Raw genomic sequence first — 25,461 nt, forward strand, 5'->3', positions numbered from 1 at the left:
ACTTCTGTTGGTATCCCTATCACAGGGTACTTGGTTCGAACCGTGGGTTGACGAAGAGATCAAATTGATATATATTAAGTTCTGCGTAAGGTGTAAAAGGGAGGTTTCAACCGTAGGTTGGGCAGACCGTGGATCTCGTAAGTGCGGTCTGGAGGTGGCCCCTGCGCGGGCCCCTTGCCTCGAGGTCGAATTGGACTTCCAATCCGACAACTTCCTCGAATCGGTTGCCGGAGTACTCGATGCGTTTCCATGTCTTTAACCTGCTCTGGATCGCGTCCAATCTCCCAGACACGTATCCTTCTATAGTATCGATTTTCATCGTATGAACAGTAATCCCCGAATCCGCTGCCTCCATTGTAACAGAGCCATGGGCCGCGCTTGACCGATTTGTTGTCGTCTCCCGCCGACTAACCTCGCTCTGATCGCGGTAGGACAGCGCAAAAATCGTTGACATGATCGTGGCCACAGCCCATCGCAGATACTTCCTTTTCTACCAGAGCATCATAGAGATGGGTGTTGAAGCCGGGGCCTTCGGTTGGTTCCCTCCGCTTACCACCGCTTATCGACAGACTATCTCCTGCGTACCTATTCGGGGAAGGGGATATGCATGAAAGCCAAAGAAATATGATGAAAGCCACTGGTACCCTCTGCCACCCGATTCTTTCTTAAGTTCTGTGAAATAGACTCACACCAATCGATTTGGTTTTGCTGGATCGGATCGTAGTCGGGATTCTTGACAGCGCTCGTAATTTGCCCATGTGAGGGAAAGAAGAACAGTGTCGCTACTGGAACCTGCTTTATGTCGCTGGAGAAGAGTTAGAGATAATAGTTGCCCACGCTGTCGATTGACGTGAGGCCAGGCTCCGCTAAACAGCATGGAAGATCTTGCAATATTGACATTTGTTTTTCGCCTACAGCAACAATTGTTAGCAAGTATAATTGGGCGGATAAGAACTTTACAACACTTACGCGATAATGCGTGAATACCCTCATCATCGTGATTCCAAAAAATAACCGCGAAAGGAATTGATCGACTGATCAAAAGTGACACAACCTTGAATAGAGGGGTTTGTGTATTTGAAACACCGTGGTGTACTTGATCTCCGCTGAGTATCACTAAGTCGGGCTTCTCAACGTCCAGTATATCCCCGAAAAACTGGATCGTGTTTGGATCAGCTTCAGAAATGGGCAAAGGCCGACGATCTGCGTCGATGGCATCGTTGCAAACCCCAGAACCGGTGACCATGTGCGTGTCAGATATCTGGACGATCTTCAATTTCCCGTCTTTATGAACTCTCAAGGTTGCTTTTATGGCGCCGGGTCTATGTAATGGACGGCTGTATCGCGCCGAAATTCTTGGTGCGGGCACGTCCGGTTGATCGTCAAGTTGGAGAGGTGCTCTCAGCAGTGTCCAACCTGGTCGTGAGTCGATAGCATCCTTGCCGAAAAGAACGTGAATACCTGTCAAGATCCTCAAATCATGGTCAGTGAAATGAGTCTTCAGGATCCAAATGCCGCAAGGCCGTTCTTCCCAGCTGTCTTCAGCGTTGGTAGTGGGCTTTGTTGCGCACCCAGATATCCGTGACGACACGATTGCCGTTGGTGATATCGACCTCGTTCCTTTCTTCAAGGTACATCCATGCTGTCTGCTTGCCCGCCTGAAGGTAGAGATCCTTTTCGGGGCGATTCCATGTCTGTTGCTCCAGAGAACAGGCGGCAGAGGCGCCAGATGAAGCGCAAAAAGTGACAGATAAATCGGGTATCACGGTGTTGATTTGCTTCATTTTTAATGTGGTCGGATGATGTCAAGCTTCAACCGAGTGCCTTGCCGTTGAGCTAGAAATAAACGTGCAAAAGGAATAAAAAGATTGCTGGGCAAGCAAGTGTCATCATGGTGAGGTGATTGCCTGGTTCCGATATCATGTGACCAAAACAACTCCCCGTCCTTGAATTGGTGAACGAACTCCAAGAGGCTGGTTGCTATTTCATCTCTTAAATAACACTAGCCAAGCAAACCCGAACCATTGTGTCACCACCACCAATCTGACTCAAAGCTCCGAATGCTTCATTGGTACCCTACCAGATTTTCCTTCGACCGGGAGAATTCTCTGGAGGGCACGGCACCAAGCAACAATTTGGGTGAGTTGGAGGAGGGAAAATCCGCTTGCTCCAATGATAGATCGCAAGTGACATTGCAGCTCTTCGGCCCTGCCCCTGTTCGCAAGGGCACCAGGCAAGGCGATGAGGATGGGCCCCACGGTCTGTTTTTCTTCTGTCAAGTCTGCTCCAGATGAGTTTGAAACTCGCAGATATCAAAAGACTGACAGTTCTTCAGTCAACTGCCTCTACAATCTAACATGTCTATGGTGCAGCCCGAGAAAATGGGTGTCCTGAACAATATCAAGAGGAGACTGTTCCACCTGGCAGCTTTACATGGAAGCACAGAGGCGATGGATACCCTGGCATCGGCCAATCTCGGTGGCGTCGACAACGATCAGAGACAAAGATGGGCACACTCCCAGCGAGTGCTTCATCAGATGTCGCAACGATCACTGCGCCGTTGCTCGCAAACCTTTGGATACCGAGAGAAGTTCATGGGTCGCGCTGATGAACTCTGCACATAGGCAGAAATTGTCGTCCCAGGATGTGACGGGACAGTACGCCGACGATGAATCGACGATAGTTGCATCTGAGGACGAGTGGGGCTATAGGAAGGAATTTACAAGTCTTGTATCAGTTGACTTGAGTGACGACGAAGCATCATCCGACGATAACTTTGTGGATGCGAAGGACGGGGAGTAGATTTCAAGGCTGGGAGTTCCCACTCAGAGCAGCTACGGAGTACACTCAATGCCGATCGCTGAGATTCTACTCCGTACTCGTGCCCAATTCTGCTCGATGACAGGGGCCACAGCCGTCCCATAGAAGTAATTTCAGGTGGGATCAGCAAAACCCACAGGTACGCTTGGAGTCTCATGAGTCCCTTGCAGCCCTGTGAGTGACCCCAGCCTCTTTTTTCCCGAGTCATTAGCGCTTTGCAAAATCATGATCGGCGTTCGATCACTTTGATGGTGGTGTAGTTTGGCTCTTAAAACGAGAATTATTTCAAAATGTCTATAGTTTCCCTCTCATAAACACCCGCTCGGATAGCGCATTCTAGAGTTCGCTACCGATGAACCCTTCCCGGTTTTTGTAGATTGTTCATTGGCACGAGATCCGCCTCGTCGCTATCACTGTATGACACCGTAAACGTCTTCTGGAACTTGATCTGCCGATCATGTGCATCGTGAACGGAGTTGGAGCGGTCCACAGTGACCACGCCAACAGTCCGAGCCTGGCTGCGTTGAGCGGCATTCTTAGACCTTATGTCGCTCCCGTACTGCTGATAATACTGTCGTCCCTTGCTACGAAGCGTTGAGCCGGACATGGCTGGGAAGATCTTGACCAAGATCATGCGGATAGACGGCAAGCACGCACACATGATGCCTACGCAGATCTCAATTGTACTCCACACGCTAACGTCGATAAAGTCCATGGTAGCGTTGGATCCCTTTGCAAAGTCGACAAGGGATTGCAAGCGGATGATGCTCACGACGGTGACACTGATGCGACGTTAGTTTTCTGTTGTTTTGCCCCGAAGAGACAGCTCAAGACCCAATAACCCAGATCTTGGTAGTGCGCGAGTCAAGAAACTTACAAGGTGCCCACGATGAACATCAACGCGACTCCAACCTTCTTCTTCCAGTGCAGTCGCAAAGTTCTCAGTTGCCAAAGTGGAATCGCGAGCATCCATAAATCCAGCGCGATGCTGATTGCGGCGTTAGACCAACTGATGGCGTTGGCGTCGGCGCAGCTGCCCTCGTGCATGCGATCCCACTTGACCCAGAAGTAGTGAATCGGTTTGCACTGGAAGACAGCTGTGACAACGAACGCCAGTCCCCAGACGATGATGAAAATTGTCGTCGCCCACAAAACGCGCTGAACTTCACGCGCGGGGAAGATGCGCATGTAGAAGAATATGATAGCCAGTTTGACCAGGGTCACCTGGAAGAAGTACAGCCAGGCCATGATGTAGAAGTAAAAGAGGACATTGGTGATTTGCTGAGGCGTCAGCGTCCAAATATCTCTTCCCAGGCCGTTGGCAGTGGTTCCGTGGACGGTGATGACGGCGCTTGGCATGGCTGCGATCAACGTCGCCATGACGAACCAATCATCCCAGCCGATATCGAGCCCCGCGAGAAAGATCTTGTATCCGAACCGGCTGAGCACGCATACCGCTGCTAGGATGGCCATGACGTTGGAAAGGACGACATATTCGCCAGATCGGTTGCGCACGGGAGCGCCGCAGTTCGTCAAGCTCGCATTTTTCGTGGCTGCGCGGACTTGATGTCAGCCATGATGGCATTCATGGGCGGAAGAGAGAGGATAATGGTAACATACCGAGAGCTTCGGGTATCGTGCAACTTGCTGAGACACACAGAGTGACGTTGAGCTGGAACTGCTCGTTCGTGCAGATGCAAGTCTGGTTTGTGGGAGCACAATAGCCGCCACCAAAAGCGCTAGCGATGCATTTTGTCTGTGGGAAAAGGCCCAGCCATTAGCCCACGTTTCTCCAACGGCTTTCCCAACGGCGCCCGAGATGTCATAACGATCCAGGGGAGAGGGAAATGAACTTACAGCGCATGCCGGGTAACTGGGCTTGGTAGCAGAAACCGTCGTCTCCTGCGCCTGTACGGCGACGATGATGCCAAGGACCAACGCCAACACGAGGCGGAAGAAGGATGCCATTGTTGTTCACGGGCGGGCAAGGGCAGCAGCAGTTCCGTCTTGGAGGATTCCCAGAGATCCGGAAGATCTTCTCTTCATAAATGAAATCGGACGGGCTTCTTGCATAGATTACATTCCTGGTCCTCCATGTGGCAGACCGGCCACCCAGGTTTGGTTCATCGCCAAGTCGCCAACTTTTGGCGAGGAATTCCCAAGGGCGCGCCATAACTGACCACTAGTCTCTTAGTCTACCAGCTTTTTGCTCCCTCCCTTCGCTTCGAGGGGACGATGATACGCTGTGCCTTTGGTCCAACACTTTCTGCGACACGAAGCGATGCAGCTACTTCGGAGCTCTTGTCTACGAAGTCCTTCTTCGAGACTAGGGTATGTTAGGGAAAGTTGATACTGCCCCCCTCTTTAGCTGGAACTTTTCCGAACTAGCCGTCTGGTTTTCTGGTTGGGCGGTTCTTGGCTTCTCCCAAACGGGAACCAACCCCGTCGTTCGCGCCCCCGGCCAAGCAGCCCCTCATGCCCCTGCAGGAAAGGAAAAAGGTGCAGCAATGCATCGAAATCACCGACGGCACAGCAGCGGCTGACGTCTGGGTCTCGGAAATTAGTCCCTTACTAGATCTCGGGTGAAGGAATCGTTGGAGAATATTCCTTCAGTGGCGCACTTTGACTCGGCATTGCGGTTCGGTAGCAGTGGCGTTTCTGCCTATTGCCGTGGCTTCTGTGTTAATTGCGACGAGAACGTTTGAAGCCGCCGTCTTGAAGCTAGAATGCAGGAGAAGTTCGTGTTGTCGTTTTAGTCTCTGTTTAATTCAACCTTAATCATTGGGACTTCATTTAGATCTGTGGGCTCAAGCTGGGGGAGACAACAACTAGTCGGCCCCCACGAACAGATTGACACTGGGCTTGTCGGGACCGTCTGGTGTCTCATCCGTTCTCTTCTCACCCCGGTTGACTTCGGCCCCACGGTTGCGCAGAAAGAATGCGGGTGCTCATCGGATGTCACACGCCTTAATAGGAAGTTCCATCATTCTTATGAAGGGGACCCCGAAAAAGCCCTGTCTCGGCCGACAAGGTTTCTTCTCGTCCGCGTACTCCAGACTGTCAGTCGGACCGGTTTGGGGCATTGCAGCCGTGAGTCTATCGATCTGGAGATTACCAACACAGTTGCAACACAGTTGCCACCTACGACTCTGGATAACACAATCGCATGCTGCCAATATTATCCGTATCGAGTTCGAAAGGAGGCGGAGTGTACATCCAACTCGAAAAGCCGAGGCCCTCGTGCTTCCAGGGGTAAAGCAGTTGGCATCCCGCATGATGGATGCGAGGGATATATGAGTTCCAGAACCAGTCACACTTTTCGTGGCTTGCACCTAATCTGTCACCCACCCCTCACTCTCTCTCATTCCTCCTCCTCACCCATCTCTAGGCCTTTTGACTGCTTGTCCAACTCAAGTCATCAACATGAGGCTCTCTTATCTGGCCGTAGCCACCGCCTTGGCTACCATCACAACAGCTGCAGCAACCCCCAAGCAGCAATGTCACTGTCTACCTGGAGACTCTTGTTGGCCCTCGGTCTCCACTTGGAACCTGCTCAACGCAACCGTTGGTGGCCGTCTGGTCGCCACCACGCCCATTGGATCGCCCTGCCATGATCCTACGTACGATGCCGCGGCTTGTGCTGCTCTGCAGTCATCCTGGACCAACCCCTTGACACAGTCAGTCCCCCCCGGGAGTTCCTTCTTCGGCTTACCCCCTCAACGAACCTGCTGACATGATGTTTTAGCATTCCCTCCTCGTCTTCTGTTATGCAATCCTACTTTGCCAACCAGTCCTGCGACCCTTTCACTGACAGAGCTGTTCCTTGCACCCTCGGCAACTATGTGAGCTATGCTGTCGACGTCCGCTGCACCGCAGACGTCAGCTATGCTCTCAAGTTCGCCAAGGCCAACAACCTCAGAGTAGTTGTCCGTAACACTGGTCACGAGTGAGTAATTTGCGGTGGACTACAAGTTCCGTTCCACAGTAGTTGACAACTTTGTCTCTCTAGCTTCCTTGGACGTTCTACCGGTGCCGGTGCTCTTGCGATCTGGACCAACCACTTGAAGACTATTGACTTTTCAACATGGTCTGATAAGTACTACTCCGGCCCGGCCGTCAATGTCGGCGCCGGTGTCCTCGGTTACGAGATTCTTGAGGCTGCCCACGCAAAGGGTCTTACTGTTGTCTCTGGTGAATGCGCCACAGTTGGCCTTGCCGGCGGTTTTACACAGGGAGGTGGTCACTCTGCTCTCTCAACACAGTTCGGTCTCGGAGCCGATCAGACTCTGGCCTTCCAAGTCGTCACCGCTGACGGCAAGACTGTCGTCGCCTCTGCTACACAGAACACCGACCTGTACTGGGCTCTCAGCGGCGGTGGCGGCGGTACCTTCGGTGTTGTCACTGGCCTCACTGTTCGGGCCTACCAGGCCCAGACTGTTGGCGGTGCCGCTTTCCAGCTCCTCGCTGCGACGACCACGCCTGAGAAGTTCAACGCCGCTGTCTCCAAGTTCCACGAGCTGCTTCCCGCGATGACGGACCAGGGTGCTTTCGCCGTCTTCCTCCACAACGCCCAGTTCCTCGTCCTCCGCCCTCTGACTGTCTGGAACTCGACAGCTGCTCACGTTCGTGATGTCATCCTTGCGCCCTTCACCAAGGCCCTCGAGGAGGAGATTGGCATCACCCTGGCCGTCGCCTACAGCGAGCTGTCCTATCGTGACCACTACGACCGCTACATGGGCCCTCTTCCCCAGGGTAACCTCGAGGTGACGCGTTACCAGTTCGGTGGTCGCTTGATTCCCCGCGAGGCGATCGAGAACAACAACGCAGAGTACCAAAAGGTTGTCCAGAACTTGACTGCCAATGGCGTCCTCCTCGCTGGTAGCGTCGGACACTACAACAAGCCCGTCGGCGCGCCCGAGAACTCAGTCCACCCGGCGTGGCGCAAGGCTGTCATGCAATTGCAGCTCATTACCAACTGGGACAATGCGGCGCCGTGGGCTGACATGGAGGCTTCGCAGAAGCGCATGACAGACGAGTTCATGCCGTGGATAACGGCTGTTACGCCGGGTAGCGCTTCGTACATGAACGAAGCCGACTTCAGGCAACCGGACTGGCAGAATGCCTTCTTTGGCACCAACTACGCCAAGTTGCTCGCGATCAAGAAGAAGTGGGACCCTGAGTCGCTCTTCTACGTCCTGAAGGGCGTCGGTAGCGAGGCGTGGAATGTTGCGGCCAACGGACAGATGTGCCGGGCTTGAGAAGTATCGCTATAGCTGAGATAATCATATTAATACCTACACATCCTATATGGAACCCTTACGGTGATGTGTGGACTATGTGATGAGGGCCAGGTCGTGGAAGGGTTCGACGTGCTTTTGCGTGGCTCCAGACTCGCTCCATGCACTGGGAGTTGGCGAAGCTCAAGGCCATCACAGCAATTTGTCTGGAGAATCGACAAATACGGTTGTGGGTTGTTGCTGGAGTCGATGATGTCCTACTGAGTTATTGTGCGTGATTGCGATGGTGAGTCTGGCCGAAAGCCCCTCCCTTGCGTCACAGTGAAAGAAGATCCAATCAGTGCTAGTCTATGGCAGAATACCCGCTCACGTGCATCACCCTATAGAGCCATTTCCTGCATCCTCACTAATGTCTTTTAGTCTCCTGACAGACTCTCAACAGGAATCACGTTCGTCAGTTCGATGTCGAGAATCGCGACAGCATAGCTAAACTGAGAAGCGTGCGTCAGACAATCAGGACATAGATGCATGCACCTCGAGTCATCACGAGGTCCACCGAGGTCGCAGAACCATGTCTCTATCGGATGGCATCTACTCTCCGCTGAATCGCGAAACGAAATCAACCAGGCTTCTGCAATTTCAGCACCAGCAGGAAGACGAATCTTTGCAATGCACGCTAGCAACCCATTCGCTAAACGATGCTCCGCCATTCATCGCTCTCTCATACGTTTGGGGAGCACCTGAACCAACATACGATATAACCATAAACGAAGTCATATTCAAGGTGCGAGAGAATCTTTGGCATGCCCTTCAACGACTGGCACATATCGCCAATAACGACGAAAACTGCATCTCGCGACAGAAGAAGTCTGGCACAGTATTACCGAAGTACTTCTGGGTCGATGCTGTTTGCATCAACCAAGATGATAACTCTGAGCGAGGTCACCAAGTCGGCCTGATGAAGGACATTTTTTCTACGGCCCACTTTGTAATATCGTGGATCGGACAGGAAGAGGGCGAGATCGCTGTCATGTTTGAATATCTCCAAGGCCTCAAACACACTGCCCGTCGCGAGAGAAATCACTATCTACGCACGCAAAAACGCAAGTTCTCCTTCAAGGATGCAAAGTGGTTCGTGTCACGACCGTACTGGTCCCGGATCTGGATCGTGCAAGAGTTCACTTTAGCCAGAGAGCTCTGGATATTATGCGGACCTGCCGCCATATCATGGACTTCCCTGCAGCAGTTTCGACCGTTTGGCATATCCGACCAGACAAATCTGGGATTCAAACATCTCTCAAAATCGGAAAGCCACTACAGCATCGAGAGCCGCGTCAACAGCTGTAGAGAGCTGTCAAAACTCCGGCGTTCCTGGCAAACCGATCCAAAACGACCCTCCTTCACAGACAAGGAACCCGGATTCGGTGCGCGACCTCGACTGACTCGCCTCTTGGCCTTCTCCAAAGACTACCAGTGTACCGATCCCCGAGACCGAGTGTACGGCCTGCTTGGACTCACGGAAGAGGACGGCGTCCAGGACCGATTGCCAGCTGATTACAACATCACGCCATTTCAACTTTATCATCGCGTGATCCATCACCTCAAAAGCCAGGGGCAGTCCTTTCTTCCTCACTTATTTCGCGACAGGCTAGCTCAGGGACTTCAAATATGCGACCACGAAAGCCTTCCGACTTCCACGTTTCTTTACGAAATAGTGGCCAGCCGATGTGTGAAAAGACTTCTCACGACAGGTGCAAATATGTGGAGAGAACAGTTTCTAAAAGAGGTAACGGAGTTCTTGGACATCGCGGATGAAGATGATGATTCATATCAAATGTTTTCGAGAATTATCCGCGGAATGGAATATTTTCCTTCTAACGAAGACCCAACCACTTGGGCAGAGTTTATTGAAGCTTTGAAGAAAGCTTTGAGCATTGATTACAAGAAGTTGTTGGAGCTTCCAGTAGTTGACTCCGATAGCATCAAATGACAAAATTTGAGCAATGATTCGTGTGGCCTCAGTCTAGGCTGTAAACCATGGATTCAGAGACCAACGTTGACGACTCAGTCAAGTCCGTCGAGAAGACGTGATGAATTCCAGGATAATTTAAAGAAGAAGCCAAGAAAAAGCTGACAATGAATTAGATTTCAACGGATCTTGCTAGGATATTTCAAGTTGCTGATCGGATGTATGCATGCCATCGCTTGATACTTCATATTTACGCACTCGACTTCGCGATTCAATGATCAGCTGGGCTCGTCTTCTGAGGCTGTCACCTTCCTGTTAGATATTACCAGTTAAACGATTGCCATTGCGTATGTTTGAATAATGTAGCGTTAACCAGCCGTTTTTATCATCCTCTCTGCTACGCCATCGCCTGTGTCCCTATGCCGCCACGTTATCCGATAGACAAGGTGGCTCTCATCTCTGCACACGAAAATTTCCAAAGTCAGCGGTTGCTTCCGACAAGTAAGAAAGAAGGAAAACATGGCTTACAGAAGTAATCCCCAAACCACCATACAGTCCAACTGCCCACGAGCTCAAGACTCGGAACAGCGCCTTCCCCGTTTCGCCCTCTTTGTAGCAAACATAGCCGTCGACAATGCCGCAGTAAAGACCTGAAGTCAGAAGTACGGTGTCGATGGCTCTTAAGTCACCTCTGGCATAAAAAGTGTAGATCAGCAGTCCAATGACCGATGTACGTGCCGAGGAGAGGCTGAAGGTTGCATGAGCGGTCGGCGACGAGGCGATTCTTTGTGGAAGGCCGAAGGCTTTAATGGATCCGGCCGGGTTGAAGAGGGCGAGTAGGCCGCCAAAGGTTGTGGTCGTTGCGACGAAGAGAGGGAAGATGTGGCGGGGATTTAGAGAGGACATTGCTGATCTCAGATGGTGGGTTTCAGCGAAGAGTTGAGAGAGAGAGAGATATAGAGCCTCACGGCCATGCAATAACCTCACAGGAGACAATGAGACAGAAAAGGATGGCATCTCTATTCTCGCTCAGGAGGTTGGAGGGGTGATTAGAACCACCTTAGGCAGCAGTAGAAGCTAACATGTAAGCTGCTTACATACACACTTTGTGCCAGAATGTTGCTTAGATGCAAATAGGAATTTTAGAAATGGGTCGAAGAAAAGAAGGTGGATACTTCCCATTCGCGATCGCTCTCTTAATCATTTTTGACGCAATGTATCTCAAAAGCAAGTGTGTCCAAGGTCCTCATGATGCTAGCTTCCGGTAGGCAGCGGAAATCAACCGCATGCAGCTTTCGACTCTCCTCAGAAGCCACTGCCTCTGATATGCTAGGTCTTCAATCCCATTTACAGTGGGCATTCGGTGCAGAGACATGACAATTTGGTGCAATGGAGTGGGGTCAATTCAAAGGCCCAATGGTATTGTTTGAGTCAGTCGTGAGGTAGCTTATCTCTTTGCTGCTCGACAAGGCGGGTTTTACTCGACGAGAGACAGTTTAAGAACTTCCCAAACGTGCGCAATATCTCATACATTCTGCGTTGATACTATGGCCGTCGTGCAGGGAATGCCCTGGGTGGATAGAAAGAATGTGCATGCGGACATCCTACTTAAAGATGTTGACTTCGTGAGGCGCATTTGTTATCATGAGATATAGTGCATCCTACATGGCAAAGTTAGGTGATTTCAAGGTTGAGTGCTTTGCAAGCGGGTTCTTACCGAATCCAATGTCTTTCTCTGATCGGATGATATACGCTGTTTGACGGCACTAGAACGAATTGATTCTGAATCCGTACGTAGTGCCTCCTCAAGAGTTATGCTCTTATCCCCCTCGGCGGTGAAGAAATCGGCAGGGAGCCTTCCAACTTCGACTCTGCCTGGTACCAAGCCAAAATCCGAGAGTCGATTGCACCCCAATTCCCAAGGGGTAACCTTATTGCCATCCAGAGGGAGTGTCTCATTCTCCGTGTTTGCTGGATGCTTCAATTTTGCGCATCTTGATGTGGATTGTCGTTGCCGACCCTCGCCGATGTTTTCTTCGGTTTCGTAGTGCTCTTCTATCACTCGCCCTAGTCCCCTCTTTTCCTCGCCTTCGCTGCTAGGACTTCGCCTTCGTCTTGATCGATACGAATGCCTCAGGGGCAACCGCTTGTTGTCGAGGTCTGGATAAAAGTCGTGCTTGTCGTCAACTTCGACTTGTGGTAGAATTGGCCACCCGAAATCCCTTAACCTTACCCCTACTTTCTTCCGCAATTTCAATTTCTTCTCCCGACTTCGATCCAAACCGTTTGTCGAGACGACATGTCCCTTTCTCTCAGGTGATATGTTCGCCTCCTTCGCCTCTGCCCGCTCACATGCGACAAGAACGCAGATGAGGCCCCTGGGACGGAAAAGCTCGCCATTCGCCCTTAGTAAGACTTCGCTCATTGCACTGTGTTTCGGTATCCGCTTCACATGCTTTGCTGCTAGGCCAATTGCTATCGCGATCGGCATGGGATGCGATGCGGTGAGACCCGCCGTGTCCTTGAAGCCGCTGGTGTTCACAGCTTGGTCTCCTGGAAATACTGATGGGTCGTCTAACCGGTTTAGATCGTCTACGAATCTGAAGAACTCATTCTTGCTGATGCCGCAGTTTTGCAAGCCGGGGGGATAAGTTCGCGAAAACTTTGGTGTCGATGTCCTGAATCCTCCTTGGGGGATAATGACTGGGTGTGACAGTCTGGGCTGAGGGAGGGTAATCATCGGCAGTGCAGTGCCAGGTAGGAGATAGTCGTCTGGGAGCCTTGGGATGGCATCTTGCAGAACATCGAGATATTGTTGCAGTTCTCTAGATCGCGGTTGCTTTGGTGATTCCTGTTGCTTGATGAGGTGCCTCTCGGAGATTCTTTGAATCAGAGCAAGGCTTTGACTTCGCTTTTCTTCTTCCGTTCTTTGCCTGTCTTCGTATTTGCAAATTTCGAGGGATGTTGAGTCATTCCCTTGAGATGACTGTGATTTTGCGTTTTCTAACAAGCCGATAGACTGTCGAGAGACTGCTGCATTGAACGGCTGTGTCCCCGGGAGATATGTCGCCATATTCGGAAGTAACCTTAGTCTGCTCAGGTATCGCCTCACCACCACGGATCAGATACCAGGTATTCGGGGCGAAATCGACTACACATTGTGAGTGAGAAAGTTGCTAAGAGATCAGGAAATTTTCAATGTTGAATGATGTCTGGAATCCTCCGGACAGGCCGGCGGACATCTATCTGTCTCCAACACATCCCGATCCTAAATATGCGGGCGGGACGTTATAGGAGAGCAAGTGAGACACGCTACTAGTTTGAACTTTCCGGCGGTGTTCTCCGAAAGAGAAAATTACGTGCATAACCGAGTCCGGAGGCCAAGCGCGGCGAATGCGCAGGCGGGTGCGAATGCGACGAGGGAAAAGGGGCCCGAGTGCACTCCCAACTCGGACTTCGGCCCTCATCAAAGGTGAAAACCGACTCCGCCTCCTACGGCTCACATAAGTTCGACCAACCAATCCGCAGATCCCAAACAAGTACGCTATGCGAGAAGGTATACCTGTTCTGACGACATTCCTAATCCCACCGGGATCTTGATTGCCATAGAAAAGGGCACATCGTCCCTTGCAATGGGCCGTGCCTAACTAAATACAGCCATCTTTCCGAAGCGCCTATTCTCTTGGTCGATACCGAATTCCATGATCCATCTGATTGATGAATTCAAAAGCTCTTGAGCAACCGCCTCCACCAGGGCAGTCTATCCAAATCATGTTCTCCGGTCTCAATCTCCCTTGACTCGTCCAGATCGCGTCGGCGACCGGACATCAGATCAATCTCGCCCACCCTCCAGAAGTGTGTCTTGAACCAGAACTTGTATCCGAACCAAATGATGGGGAACAAGGGCAGTAAGATATAAGCATCGATGAATGACCCAGCGTCGAATGGCGAAAGGGTGGTCCAACCCTGTACAATTGCTAGGAAGATGTTTGCCGCCAAGCCGAAGTAGGCATTCCATGGGTACCATAGCGAAATGAAGGGTAGTGAGCTTTCAGCGTGCCCTTGGGCCTTCCACGCTTGTCTGAACCGAATGTGAATGAAAGAGATGGAACCCCAGACGAGGAAAGTCGAGACACCGCTGAGATTCACGATGTAGGAGTACGCCTTGCTGGCGCCGGTGCTGATGTTCATCATGGACAGTGCGCCACACAAGTTGGTGAACACAATGGCTGGGATAGGCACACCGCGACTATCAGTTCTCCCCAGGATCTTGGGTGCCTTCTTGTCCTGGCCCATGTACAGGAGAGTGCGGGATCCGATGTAGATGGACGAGTTGCACGCCGACAGACACGTAACGAAGATGAAAGCGTTTATCAAATGCACGCCACCTTCCCAGCCGGCGTTCTGAATAGCCACCGTCATGGGACTCTTCACTGCACGGGATCCCCCGTTAACGAGCTCATCAGCGTTGGCCGGGCATGTCAGACCGAAGAAGAAGGCGGATCCCATGTAGATGAAGATGATGCGCCAGAAGACCTGACGAATCGCAAGTGGGACTGCGACGCGCGGGTTCTTGGTCTCCGTGGCGGCGACGGCGACGGATTCACAGCCGGCGTAGAATGTGGAACAGAAGACGAAGACCTTGGCAGTGCCGCGGAAGCCATCTGTGAAAGCGCCGGGATCGCGCCAGTATTTGAAGCCGAGGGCTTCTTGTCCGGGGACTCCTCCGGCAGCATATCTAATTCTAGATCAGTTCTGTATATTCGAAGTAGATGTCGTGGATGTAGACTTACACGATCGAGAAGATAAAGTATGCGACTAGGCCAATCAGTTTAAGCAAAGCTAGCCAGAACTCGGCTTCTCCAAAAGCCTCAACCCCCAGCAGTTGGAACCCGAGGAAAAGCGTCTAAATGCGCATTAGCAAACCTTTCCATGTCTTAGTGAGGGTGTTTGAATCTACCCAAAAGATGAGAAAGTATCCCCACAAAGGGACCTTGTCACTCCAGAAGACAAAAATGCTCGATAGCACATTGTACTCATTGGCCAAGACACACATCCAGATTATGTAGTAATTCCAGCCCAGTGCAACACCAAAAGCTTTGTCGACAAACCGATCCGCAAGCCCGGTGAACGCTCCGCCGCTGGGATACAACGTGGTCAATTCACCCAGACTCTGCATGATACTGAACGCAATGATGCCGATGACGCCGAAGCCGATGAGCAGGGCGGCGGGTCCGCCGTTGGAGAGCGCGCCGCCCGCGCCGATCAGGAGGCCCGGCCCGATGATGCCCGCCAGGGCCATCATGCTGAGGTGCCGGGTCTTTAGGCCTCGCTTGACACCGCTGTGCGGGTCAATGGCTGAGAAATCGGCGTCTGCCGAGGTAGAGTCGTCGGCGTAGCCAGCGCGGCCGACGCGCGCGTCTTCGATGACGGGGACATCATCACCGTCCTTGTCGTAGGCTCTGTATTGGGACATTGCAGCGAGGTGATTTGTAGGATTGTGGAATGGGACTGCGAGGGGCTGAGGAATTTGATAAGTTGATGATCTTGCCAAGATCAGACCCTATCAGTGGCCCAGTACGGTCTCAGTCGCTTATCAGCCACCCCTCTCTCGTCTAGGGATTTGTAGATTCGCAGGTTGGATTTCCGATGTTGGTTGAGGTTGGAAGAAATAATTCAAACCACGAAGGAATTGGACCCAGCCCGGTGGATCGGGACTTTGTATGCATTGCCGCGAGGTAATAGCCGGACCATTGCAGTCGAAAAAATCTCGTCATAGCAAATCGTGTGCAGAGTAACAGCGTTGTGATGGCGGATTTGCGCCGCTTGATCGCGTCATCGCCTGTCCTTGTCTCTAATGGTCTCTAATTGGGCCACCGAGGGGCCCCGATGGCTAACGACCCGCTTACATGCCGTGCAATGAGGGGGGCATCCCGTCCTTTTTCACCATCGCTTCCCGTTTAGGAGATTGTATCAGACGTTGATATTCAGCTCGATGGGTAGCAAATTGACTCGTACGAAAGGTTAATAGATTTGCTGACAGGCTTGTCGTTGTTGAGTGCCAATCTACTAAGCGTCATCTTGTGTATAATCAGATTGATTGATGCCGCTATAGTATTTTGCTTCGAAATCCATCGTCTTGGCACAAGTTGAGCGATTAGATTTACAAATATCACTCCTCGAACTCGCATGCACTTAGAGTACATGTAATTATTACCATGGTTGTGTCATTTGTCTGATAGTAGGTACCTAAGTCACTCGAGACACTGTGAGATAATCAACTAAGGTACTTCAGTTCAATGATTGATCAGTACAAGTAGCGTGCGCATTCCATTAGACACCCATCATGGCATTAATGCAACTTAGGCTAAGACAAAAAGATCAGTATCCGTCAACTCCTTTCAATACAGGTCTTGAACTTACCGTTGGCCATTTGTAAGACAAACTGAGCAGCAGCATCTGCATCCTCAGCATATGTCAAATGGTCGACAGTGATAAAACCACCGCTGCAAACAGCATCGTTTTCGTGACAGATGATCTTGGTTTTGCCCTCAGCGCCAGTGATAGCGCCCGGGTTTCCAGGATCTCCAAAGGTTAGGATAGAGTTGATCTTGGCCATGGTGGCCGCCGGGAGAGAGTTTGCAGTACTCCGGACAACCAAAGCACCCTGGGAGTAGCCAGACATAACGATTTTGGTGCTCGGACAGTTTGTGGCGGCTTCATTGATGAAGTTTGTCCTTTGATAGGATTCCAGAGTTAGCGTTCGCTCCTTGACTCATCGCTAACACGGAAAAAGCATTGATCTTTTTTTTTTCTTTTTTTTTTTTTTGGATAAGCTCACATGCTTGGAACACCCTCAGTGCCATTCTTGTTGAACCCAGCGAATGTCGCGGGGTATTCGACACCCTGGATCGAAACAGACTTGGTCCCTCGCTGTTGGTTAAGAGCGTCAAAAAAGGGCGGGCCAGTCACAAGTCCGATATTGCCGGGCTCAGTGGTGCCACGAGCGAATATGACGGTGATGTCGGCGCACGCAGCGTTCTGCTCTAGGTCGTCCTCCGTAGTGTCGATGCCAACAGAATCAGCGAGACCTTGTTGAAGAGGAGTTAAGATCAACCCGACTGCGTCGAGTGCTGCCGCGCCCGCTGGTAGAGTGCTGATGATTCTGAGGAATTGGTTAAGTGGACCAGAAGGGAACTTGGCCAGAACATCAGGAATGTCTTGTCTTTCCTCTAGATCGAAATGTTCTGGAGCCGTTCGTTGAAGTTCGGACAAGAGCTCGTCAGCATTCGATGCAGGAAAGCCGTGAACCAAGGAGGCGGATTGCATGCCGACGAAGGCGAGGAGGATTGCCATCCGGCGTGTAGTAAGTGAGGACAACATCTTGAGGATGAGTTCGTGGCAAGAAAGATTGAACGAATGACTTTGCTATCGGATAGTTACTGAGATGGACACGCCAATATCACAAAGGGACGACCCCGGACTCTATATACACGAAGGATGCACAGGTTTTTCGATAGCCTACGTCGAAGCTTCGGCCAATGGCGCTGGATGTCATTGCAGTCGTTATTTACTATTGAAAAGAACCTACGTTCGCACGCTTCGGGAAGGTTTTCACACCTTAGGCTGGGGAATATACCCATAAATCAAGTCTGTATAGGGCCTTGCAGTAGGATCACCCCGCATCGATTCCCGAATGAGTTCAGGGGTAGCGTCCAGTTGACCTTTCTGGGGCTCAATGGACAACCGTTGCTAGTCTTGAAATTCTACTGGGTCGTATTTCAGCGTTGTCTTCAGAGTTTATGCAAGAAACTAGATGAACCGTTGGCGGGTTCTGACGTATGTGGTTGGATGATGCATGCCAAAAAGCTGGAGAAGAACACCAACATCGGTCTTTGAAACACATGAGATGACCTTGGAGAGCATCTCAGCCGAGGCTTGCAAAATACAGTCCGAAGCAGAGGCGCAAAAAGTAACTGCCGAATAATGGCAAGGCCACCAACTCCAGCAGCCGGAGGGTGAGGTAGTATCAAGGCCTGCGCTAGTCGGGCTAGCCATGATTTTGAAGGTGCCTCATTGCAACCATCTGAACTACTCCACTTTGGCAGCTGTCTGTGTCCCGTGACATGTTAAGCCGATTTGAAGAACCACAGGTCTCCCATCAGGGAACGGATGTTGGTGAGGGATAGACGAGATCAAGCTCGTCCCACCACTACCAAGCACCTACCTTGGGGACAGCACATGTCAATGTCTCGCATGATCTACTCAAATGAAGCAGGAGAGGATACACAATGCTCAAGATCACTGTTAGCAAGTCGGTGAATGGCACGTTCGGCGGGGGAGTTGCAAGGACCGCAAAACTCCGAGGGAGGAGGCCGTTCATCCATTGCAGCTCAGCACGGTCTCATGCAAAAGATACTCATTTGACTATTGTGCCAATATACGGTCTTTTTGGTGTATTGAAATGGTGAAGTCCTAGTGAGGGAAGTCTTTTGAGGTCAAGATGGCAATACTTCTCGCTTCTTTTCTTCGACTGACAGTCAATCTACATAGAAACACGCCTAACAGGCCCTCGAACACAAGAAGACGGGTAGCAATACTCGATGCAGATACGAATAATGAGATTCGACGGTCTATGGAGTTCTAAACGCCAAAAGATTCAAATACAGGGTGGTTGCTAACCTCAAGCAGCACCTGAAAAGTACATGTGCTATCGTCTCTTCGTCTACTCCATTTCCCTATGGACCAGACCAATGGTTGCCCTACTGAGACTTTGCCTTTGACTCGTCAATGCCGAGCCGTCCGAGAACAGCGCGAACGCTCTCCCCGTGGTACGAGTACATCCACTTGCAGCCCATGTGGGGACCGACCATCTTGATGTAAGCCCAGATGGTCATTTCCTTGATCCACTGGTGGATGAAGGACGTTGACGTCTTGCGCAGGTCGCCATTCTGGGTGGTGAAGTCCACAATCTTGGACACACGGTCCTTGCGGTGGTCCTCCCACGCCTGAATAACCTGAGGGCGGGCGTTGTCATTGAAGAGTGGTGCCTTGATGTGGGCGAGCGTGTAAGCGAGGGTTTCCGCGTCCTCGAAGGAAGTCGCGCCGCCTTGTCCGCCCTAGAAGGAATTTGTCAGCATTGGCTTTTGCTGTTCTCGAGGTGGTCATCGACTCACAGTTGGAGGCATGCCATGAGTTGCATCTCCAATGAGGAGCACGCGGCGGCTCGGAGAAGACCACGATTCCTTAGCAGAGAGCAAGTAGAAGCTAGACATGTTCTCGTCAATAATCTGTAGTTGGACCGCTTATAGGTCCATCACTTACGGCCAGAGAGTCAACGTCTCAGTCGGGGTCCGGTGGCACAGCGCACGCACGACCTCGGGCCAACTCGAATCAATGGGGAACCTCTCCTTGATCATCTTCGCCAGCGTCTCCTTGTCGGCGTCCAGCGCCGTCCACTCCTCACGCGGCCGCTCCTCGACCTCAAAGGTCGCGAAATAGCTGACTTCATCGCCGTCTGCCGACGCCGGCATAACGGCGAAGGAACCGTTGCCGCCGAACAGCATGCAAGGGTAGTGCATATCCGTGTCAACATCGGGCAGGTCACTGAGCTTGAAAGTACCAGAGATACCAGCAAGGCCCTGGAAAACGGGCTGGCTGCCGTGTGGGCGCACAAAAGATCGCACGCGTGAGTGGATGCCGTCGGCACCGATGATGAACTCGGCCGTCACAGACTCGCCGTCCTCGAAATCTACGGTCGCCGACGTGTCCGTCTCCTCACGGACGGCAGAGCACTTCTTCTCGTAGTGGATTGGCACTCCAAGGAGCTCAAGCTGGCGGATCAGCTCACCGCGGAGGACGGTGCGGCGGATGCGCAGGGCCGGGTAGTTGTACTCTTCATAGCTGCCGTTAAGGACCTTGGCGAGGAGGCCACCGCGGCCGTTGAGGAAGGCGACGGACTCGAAGGCAAAACCTTGGGGACGGAGGGTGTCGTAGACGCCGATGTGATCAAGGACGCGGAGGGCGTTTGGTGAGAGGGCGATGTTGCCGCCTGAGACGAAGTCTTTGGGCCTGGCTTCGTAGACTGCAGAGGAAATGCCGCTCTTGTGAAGGTAGAGGGCGAGGGTGAGTCCCTGGGGTACTGGTTAGTCAATCGTCAAATCGCTGTGGAAAGATCTTGGTAATACAGAGAGACCGCCACCGATGATAGCGACTTGAGCCATTGTGAAGAGTGAGGTAAAAGTGTGAGGATAAGTGAACGGGTTGGGTATCGTGTGTAATGATTATAGAGAATGGTCAGTCTCAAATTTCAGTCGTTGCGTGTTCTAGATGCTTCCAGCGTTATTCTGGTGTTTTCGGTGTGTTCTGTGATGGATCCGAATTCTAACTGGAGTCCGCTCACACTCCAAGTGGCTTAATCTTATACAAGACTTGGGTCTCTCGTGGAATTGCACCTATCCGCTGTGATGCGGGATCGAGCCAAGCAACGTACGATCGATTGTACGATGCGGCTGCAGCCATCTCCGTCGTCCGCGGCGATTTACTGTAGGTGGAGGCTAGTAGAGCCGTCAGTCGGATCGGTCTCCGGTGAGAACGGAGGAGGATGGACGGCCTTGGTGTGGCGCCTCAGCGAGACAAGCCAAATGTCTTGCTCTGCGTAATTGCTGCTCCTGCTGCCTGGTGTAAGCAGGAAGACTACTTATGTTCTAATGCACAGATTGGTGGTCAATTTGGCCATTCACTCGGGAATAACTCTTTTGATGGCATGTTGGAGGATTTCACACGGCGTGAACGAGCAACGTCACGTCGAGGGGTGTGGTTGAGCATTGCGCTCATCGTTTACGATTTGAGTTGGCTCCAAATCCACCGCTGCAGGATGATATCTAAGCCCACACATTTTGACTGACATTCGCAGAGAAACCTGCATATTCTATTACAGGTATCTTCGTCGTGACTTTAAGAGCAGAATCGCGCGATTCTGCTCCCATCCCTGCATCCTCTAGGCTCCGCGCCCGCGCGCGTTGGTGTAAGCGCCGTGCCGTCAAAAAGCGGACGCTACACTGCACAGCCGCACTCCGCGCCTCATGATGATTTGGTCTTGGACAGGCTGTCCGCATTTCACGAAACATTCGCATTTACAAAAGATCAAATGCTGCCCACGCAAGATGGAGATTTTCGAGATTTTCAATTTCTTTTCTCCTTTCTTGGCCGTCGTTAGTACATATTGATTGCATCTAGAGCTCAATCGAACAGGTTCCGTCAACGCAAAAGCAGAAACCAAACTGACCTGGTAATAGTATTACAGATCTCGGCATCAGTGATCTTGAATGCGACTTACACCGAATGTATACGTTCACAGTACCCCGATACATTCATTATCCACACCTTACACTACAAGACTATGACGACAAAGTATCCTACGATAAGAGACTTTCCTTTTCATACTCAGGGACAATCGTTTGAGCAATAAATGCTAACCAACGGAGAGGGTCGTGCCGAAAAACTGCGTCTACTTTACTTTACCATCATAGCGTGTCCCACTCAGTTCTCAGTAAGCAACTTCTCCATGGATCCGCAACGGACAAAATTTGGGGACCTCATGAGTGGATCGTCCGGAGAGAAGTATCATAAAGTGCAGCTACGGATACAAATACCAGGGAACGAGCTGCTTATTTTGTTTGTGGCCTCTAGTATTTTGTCAAGTCTCCTGTTCCTGCGACGTGACTTTCTCGTGGCTTATAGGTCGGTGTGAGTTGCTACATGGTTGAGTACCGGTGTGGGTTCAATGTCGAATCTTGGCAAAGGATGCAATTGCCGATCGCCCAGCCTTTGCTGGATCTCAATCAAGCCTTCACAACTCGTCACTTCGCTCAACATTGAATACTCTGTAGGTACTTGGCTGTAGCATAAATCTGACAGACCCCACTATTCCAATTGCGGAACCATCGCCGCACTCAAATGTTGAGCTTGTGAATATCGAAGCGGAGGGTCTCCGTCCTCGCGCGTTAGCTTACGTGCATTGCATCAAATATCTTCAAGGGTCCTCGGAGAATGAGCCCACCCGCAAGGCAGCAATTGCAACTTGCCAGCTCGCACAACCAACAAAGCCAGAGGTCCATAATTACTCCATTGAAAGTCCGATACTGATTTGCCCATGAAAGATATGCAAATCTGGTCTGGACCGAAGGATTCGCACTCCACGAGGCACTGCCCACCGGGCGTAAAGAGATGCTTCGAGACAATAACGCCGATCTTCTCGCAAGTTGCAACAGTAAGCGCGGCGATGGAACCCAAAGGTGGTAGCAGTAACAGTCGACACATCACTAGCTTACTCAAGAGGTAACTGATAACGTACAAGTTCCACAAAAAGGCGAACTCTTAGAGTTTAGACATCTTTATTTCTTGTTACATCGTTTGCGCATATGCAGGGGGGGGTTTATCATTAAAAGAAAATTCATGCCTTTGTGATGAACATGGACTGCACGTTGCAGTACGCCTTCAGACCGCCAGCGCCGTACTCGTATCCGATACCGCTCTGCTTGTGACCGCCAAACGGCGCGTCGTACTGCAGCTCCAGGTGAGTGTTGATCCAGACGTTGCCGGCCTTGAGCTTCTTGGCGACGTTCTGCGCCTTCTCGAGGTCCTTTGACCAGACCGAAGCGCCGAGACCCATGAGAGTGTCGTTGGCGCGGTGAATAACTTCCTTCTCGTCACTCCACTTGAGGACGGGGAAGACGGGACCTGGGATAACCCCTTGTTAGCTACGGTGGGGAACAATAAACTTGGGTGTTTTCATTTGCAGAGGGGTCGGCACGATTGAGGGGCAGCGACGGGCGGGCGATTGAGTTCGCCCGTGCATCAATTCACTGTCAGTAGTGGGAGGACTCACCGAAAGGTTCCTCGACGACAATCCTCGAGTTGTCGGGCGGGTTGTCAATCATGGTGGGCGTGATGAAGTAGCCCTTGCCGTTGGAGGCGGGCGCCGTGGATCCCGCGGCGACCTTGAGCTTCGTCTCCTCAATGTCCTTGAGGAGCTCCTTGACGCGCTCGAACTGCATCTGGTTCTGAACGGGGCCGAGCATGGTGCCTTCTTGCTGTCCGTCGCCGACAGGGAGGTTCTTGATGGCGGTGGCCATTTCGGCGACAAGCTCGTCGTAGATGGCCTCGTGGATGTAGATGCGCTTAATGGCAATACAAACCTACAGGCGGGTGGTGTTAGCAGATGGACGACTTAGGGTCTTAATGGGACTTTTGTCAACCAACTCCTACGTACCTGTCCAGAGTTGTACAAAGCCAACATAGCAATCTATGACTTGTCAGCATTTAGTTCCCCAATATTTCGTCGTAGACATTGATATACCTTGGGCGCGACAGCCTTGACATCGACATCAGGAAGGACAATGGCAGCATCGTTTCCACCACTGCGATTTCACGAGTCAGCACCCAACTCCAAATTACTACACTCGGGAGGGAATAGGACGCAGAAGTTCGTCCCAAATCGTCAACTTACAGCTCCAGAGTGACGCGCTTCAGGGTCTTGCTGCAGCTCTCCATCACACGCTTGCCGGTTGCCGTCGAGCCAGTGAAGCTGACCTTGTCGACGCCCGGGTGGGAGGTCAACCAAGGGCCGAGATTGTCATCGCCACTGAGGGCCTGGAAAATGCCGGGCGGGAAGAACTGCTGCGCCAGCTCAACGAGCTTGAGGTCGCAGTAGGGTGTGAAAGGACTATTGTGACTCGGTGTTAGTTCCTGGCATGTGTGCAGGAAGCGGCGACGGTGAAGGAACTGGAGCTTACGATGGCTTCAGGATGAAAGCATTGCCGGTGACGAGGGCGGGGGCAATCTTGCCGCAAGCTGTAAAGTCGTGTTAGTTGGGAACGTTCGCCGGGCGCAATTAGACCAATGGGTGCATACCAAGGAGGATGGGGACTAGAGATAACGAGTTAGCGGATTGATCAACTGAGGCACATTGAAATGGTACGACTTACAGTTCCAGGGAACGATGCCGACAGCGACGCCCAAGGGGACGTATCTCGTGAGAACCCGGCGGTCGGGGTTGTTGTCGACGACCTCTTCGGGGAAAGGCAAGTTCATCATTCCCTTGAAGTGCTTGACGGCCTCGCCGATCTCGAACTGCGCGAAAGGAAGCTGTGTGACGCATGCGGTGTTAACGCGACTCACTCCATGGCCATCACAGTTCGACGCCAACGACTTACAGGCTTGCCCTGCTCCTTGGTGAGCATCAGCGCAAACTCCTCGGCGTGTGCCTCGAGAGCTTCGCCGAGCTTGAGGAGAGCCTTTTGACGCTCCTCGTACGGTGTTTCGGCCCAGGCGTCTTGAGCCTTCTTTGCGGCCTGCACGGCTCTGTCGACATCTTCGGGTGTTGAGAGAGGGACTTCGGGGTTGGCCTCGAGAGTAGAAGGGTTTGGGCTGTTTCTTGTCTTGCTCGTCGACTCGAGCTTTCCGTCAATGATGTTGTAGAACTTGGTCCAGTCCAGCTTGGACGTGCCGTTCGTAGCCATGATGGGCGAAGTACTAGGTAGAGTATGAAGAAAGACTGGATGAGATTGGGGCCCTGGTCTGGTTGCGGGAAGTTACGTTGCGGTCTGGTCCGTAGGATGTGATGGGAGAGAAAAGTATCAGGGTCTGATTTTGGAAACTTGACTGGCACAGATGATCGGGTGAAAAGGAAACGCAGGCGAGAAGAAGTAGAAGGAGGGGGGCCACTGGATATGGAACATGCGAAAGCGACTACTTTTTGCCTTCTCGACCTTTCTTTCTTCCCCCTTCTCCTGATTATGTTCCTTTCTGGGGGCAAGGAGGGGTCGGTCAGGTTGCTCACAATCGCATTATGAGGAACAACGAACCAGTGGAGGGGCACGGGGGGGACGTGGGAAGAGAACCGGGGCATGTTACCGGGATGCCATGTCCTAGACCGAGGGTCGTCGTCTAGTACTCCATTTTCGATGTCACGATGGCCGTTGTCGATTGACATCGACTACTCGCAGAAATGGAGCGTGGCACCGTGGGCCCCGCGGGCAGGCGGGGGGTGTATGGAGATAGTCCAGAGCTATTTCAAATTTGGGGTAGCTCACCCGGCCAAGGCTCCTACTATGGGTAGTTTTGCCTGGCTCTGCGTGGCTCTTACAGTCTTACTCCTCACTTTTCCCTGCCTCTGTATTGGTATTGGAGTACTCCGGAAGAGTTGGCCAAACATTGGAGTGGACGGGAACTGGTTCTGTTCCATTGTGTGTCTCGGTCAGGTTCTCAACTGCCACCCAAACCCGCAATCCGCCGCCCGGCGCCGCACCATTAGAATCGACAACTCAGCCAAGCCAAGTCGCGACGGGGCAAGTGTTGAAACGCGGATGAGTTGATCGGCTTAAACTGAAAAGGTACGTACCATTATGTAGCGTTATGTAAGCCAGCGTTAGT

General features: G+C 51.9%; 11 protein-coding genes across 11 annotated transcripts; 3 read left to right on the forward strand and 8 right to left on the reverse strand.

The window, feature by feature from the left end:
- Nucleotides 1–816: 816 nt before the first annotated feature.
- Nucleotides 817–1,784, reverse strand: BDP55DRAFT_691527 (uncharacterized protein; the record flags this gene model as incomplete). The annotated part of the gene is made up of 3 exons (XM_060576980.1): nucleotides 817–911; nucleotides 970–1,558; nucleotides 1,587–1,784. The coding sequence occupies 3 exons, from the start codon at nucleotides 1,782–1,784 to the stop codon at nucleotides 817–819; spliced, it is 882 nt and encodes a 293-aa protein (XP_060433053.1).
- A 1,382-nt stretch (nucleotides 1,785–3,166) lies between these two features.
- BDP55DRAFT_725540 (CFEM domain-containing protein) lies at nucleotides 3,167–4,788 on the reverse strand (the record flags this gene model as incomplete). Its single annotated transcript, XM_060579022.1, has 4 exons — nucleotides 3,167–3,602; nucleotides 3,698–4,373; nucleotides 4,441–4,576; nucleotides 4,678–4,788. 4 exons carry the CDS (start codon nucleotides 4,786–4,788, stop codon nucleotides 3,167–3,169), a joined length of 1,359 nt encoding a protein of 452 aa, XP_060433054.1.
- A 1,455-nt stretch (nucleotides 4,789–6,243) lies between these two features.
- Nucleotides 6,244–8,078, forward strand: BDP55DRAFT_691529 (FAD binding domain-containing protein; the record flags this gene model as incomplete). Its single annotated transcript, XM_060576981.1, has 3 exons — nucleotides 6,244–6,497; nucleotides 6,566–6,766; nucleotides 6,830–8,078. 3 exons carry the CDS (start codon nucleotides 6,244–6,246, stop codon nucleotides 8,076–8,078), a joined length of 1,704 nt encoding a protein of 567 aa, XP_060433055.1.
- Nucleotides 8,079–8,469: 391 nt separating this feature from the next.
- On the forward strand, nucleotides 8,470–10,263 carry BDP55DRAFT_406919 (heterokaryon incompatibility protein-domain-containing protein). Its single transcript, XM_060567342.1, has one exon. It carries the CDS (start codon nucleotides 8,629–8,631, stop codon nucleotides 10,045–10,047), a length of 1,419 nt encoding a protein of 472 aa, XP_060433056.1. The 5' UTR covers nucleotides 8,470–8,628; the 3' UTR covers nucleotides 10,048–10,263.
- Nucleotides 10,264–10,479: 216 nt separating this feature from the next.
- Nucleotides 10,480–10,932, reverse strand: BDP55DRAFT_628689 (uncharacterized protein; the record flags this gene model as incomplete). Its single annotated transcript, XM_060571930.1, has 1 exon — nucleotides 10,480–10,932. One exon carries the CDS (start codon nucleotides 10,930–10,932, stop codon nucleotides 10,480–10,482), a length of 453 nt encoding a protein of 150 aa, XP_060433057.1.
- A 524-nt stretch (nucleotides 10,933–11,456) lies between these two features.
- Nucleotides 11,457–13,228, reverse strand: BDP55DRAFT_407051 (uncharacterized protein). The gene is made up of 2 exons (XM_060567344.1): nucleotides 11,744–13,228; nucleotides 11,457–11,687 (listed from the first exon to the last, which is right to left on the reverse strand). Exons 1-2 carry the CDS (start codon nucleotides 13,097–13,099, stop codon nucleotides 11,631–11,633), a joined length of 1,413 nt encoding a protein of 470 aa, XP_060433058.1. The 5' UTR covers nucleotides 13,100–13,228; the 3' UTR covers nucleotides 11,457–11,630.
- A 393-nt stretch (nucleotides 13,229–13,621) lies between these two features.
- On the reverse strand, nucleotides 13,622–15,773 carry BDP55DRAFT_407049 (amino acid permease). The gene is made up of 3 exons (XM_060567343.1): nucleotides 14,987–15,773; nucleotides 14,820–14,932; nucleotides 13,622–14,764 (listed from the first exon to the last, which is right to left on the reverse strand). Exons 1-3 carry the CDS (start codon nucleotides 15,500–15,502, stop codon nucleotides 13,750–13,752), a joined length of 1,644 nt encoding a protein of 547 aa, XP_060433059.1. The 5' UTR covers nucleotides 15,503–15,773; the 3' UTR covers nucleotides 13,622–13,749.
- Nucleotides 15,774–16,417: 644 nt separating this feature from the next.
- On the reverse strand, nucleotides 16,418–17,355 carry BDP55DRAFT_545702 (cutinase; the record flags this gene model as incomplete). The annotated part of the gene is made up of 2 exons (XM_060568594.1): nucleotides 16,418–16,763; nucleotides 16,868–17,355. 2 exons carry the CDS (start codon nucleotides 17,353–17,355, stop codon nucleotides 16,418–16,420), a joined length of 834 nt encoding a protein of 277 aa, XP_060433060.1.
- A 1,433-nt stretch (nucleotides 17,356–18,788) lies between these two features.
- On the reverse strand, nucleotides 18,789–20,249 carry BDP55DRAFT_628693 (salicylate hydroxylase; the record flags this gene model as incomplete). Its single annotated transcript, XM_060571931.1, has 4 exons — nucleotides 18,789–19,145; nucleotides 19,203–19,293; nucleotides 19,351–20,159; nucleotides 20,214–20,249. The coding sequence occupies 4 exons, from the start codon at nucleotides 20,247–20,249 to the stop codon at nucleotides 18,789–18,791; spliced, it is 1,293 nt and encodes a 430-aa protein (XP_060433061.1).
- An 898-nt stretch (nucleotides 20,250–21,147) lies between these two features.
- On the forward strand, nucleotides 21,148–22,069 carry BDP55DRAFT_652984 (uncharacterized protein). Its single transcript, XM_060574148.1, has 2 exons — nucleotides 21,148–21,239; nucleotides 21,324–22,069. Exon 2 carries the CDS (start codon nucleotides 21,497–21,499, stop codon nucleotides 21,776–21,778), a length of 282 nt encoding a protein of 93 aa, XP_060433062.1. The 5' UTR covers nucleotides 21,148–21,239; nucleotides 21,324–21,496; the 3' UTR covers nucleotides 21,779–22,069.
- Nucleotides 22,052–25,026, reverse strand: BDP55DRAFT_652987 (aldehyde dehydrogenase). The gene is made up of 9 exons (XM_060574149.1): nucleotides 24,243–25,026; nucleotides 24,015–24,174; nucleotides 23,941–23,955; nucleotides 23,823–23,880; nucleotides 23,537–23,752; nucleotides 23,387–23,447; nucleotides 23,300–23,332; nucleotides 22,916–23,225; nucleotides 22,052–22,767 (listed from the first exon to the last, which is right to left on the reverse strand). Exons 1-9 carry the CDS (start codon nucleotides 24,546–24,548, stop codon nucleotides 22,481–22,483), a joined length of 1,446 nt encoding a protein of 481 aa, XP_060433063.1. The 5' UTR covers nucleotides 24,549–25,026; the 3' UTR covers nucleotides 22,052–22,480.
- Nucleotides 25,027–25,461: the final 435 nt, after the last annotated feature.

This window comes from Colletotrichum godetiae (genome assembly GCF_030913485.1).
Source record: "Colletotrichum godetiae strain CBS 193.32 chromosome Unknown BDP55scaffold_8, whole genome shotgun sequence".
In the NCBI taxonomy this organism is placed as follows: domain Eukaryota; kingdom Fungi; phylum Ascomycota; class Sordariomycetes; order Glomerellales; family Glomerellaceae; genus Colletotrichum; species Colletotrichum godetiae.

Excerpts from the sequence above, each read along its gene's own strand:
- BDP55DRAFT_406919 (XM_060567342.1), top strand. The coding sequence starts at position 8,629 with ATGTCTCTATCGGATGGCATCTACTCTCCGCTGAATCGCGAAACGAAA.
- BDP55DRAFT_407051 (XM_060567344.1), bottom strand. The coding sequence starts at position 13,099 with ATGGCGACATATCTCCCGGGGACACAGCCGTTCAATGCAGCAGTCTCT. Across the intron at positions 11,688-11,743 it reads AGAGAAAGACATTGGATTCG|GATGCACTATATCTCATGAT; the intron begins GTAAGAACCCGC and ends TTTGCCATGTAG.
- BDP55DRAFT_407049 (XM_060567343.1), bottom strand. The coding sequence starts at position 15,502 with ATGTCCCAATACAGAGCCTACGACAAGGACGGTGATGATGTCCCCGTC. Across the intron at positions 14,933-14,986 it reads GATACTTTCTCATCTTTTGG|ACGCTTTTCCTCGGGTTCCA; the intron begins GTAGATTCAAAC and ends ATGCGCATTTAG. Across the intron at positions 14,765-14,819 it reads TACTTTATCTTCTCGATCGT|ATATGCTGCCGGAGGAGTCC; the intron begins GTAAGTCTACAT and ends ATCTAGAATTAG.
- BDP55DRAFT_652984 (XM_060574148.1), top strand. The coding sequence starts at position 21,497 with ATGCTAACCAACGGAGAGGGTCGTGCCGAAAAACTGCGTCTACTTTAC.
- BDP55DRAFT_652987 (XM_060574149.1), bottom strand. The coding sequence starts at position 24,548 with ATGGCTACGAACGGCACGTCCAAGCTGGACTGGACCAAGTTCTACAAC. Across the intron at positions 23,753-23,822 it reads GCTTTCATCCTGAAGCCATC|TCCTTTCACACCCTACTGCG; the intron begins GTAAGCTCCAGT and ends GAGTCACAATAG. Across the intron at positions 23,448-23,536 it reads AAGCGCGTCACTCTGGAGCT|TGGTGGAAACGATGCTGCCA; the intron begins GTAAGTTGACGA and ends GTGAAATCGCAG.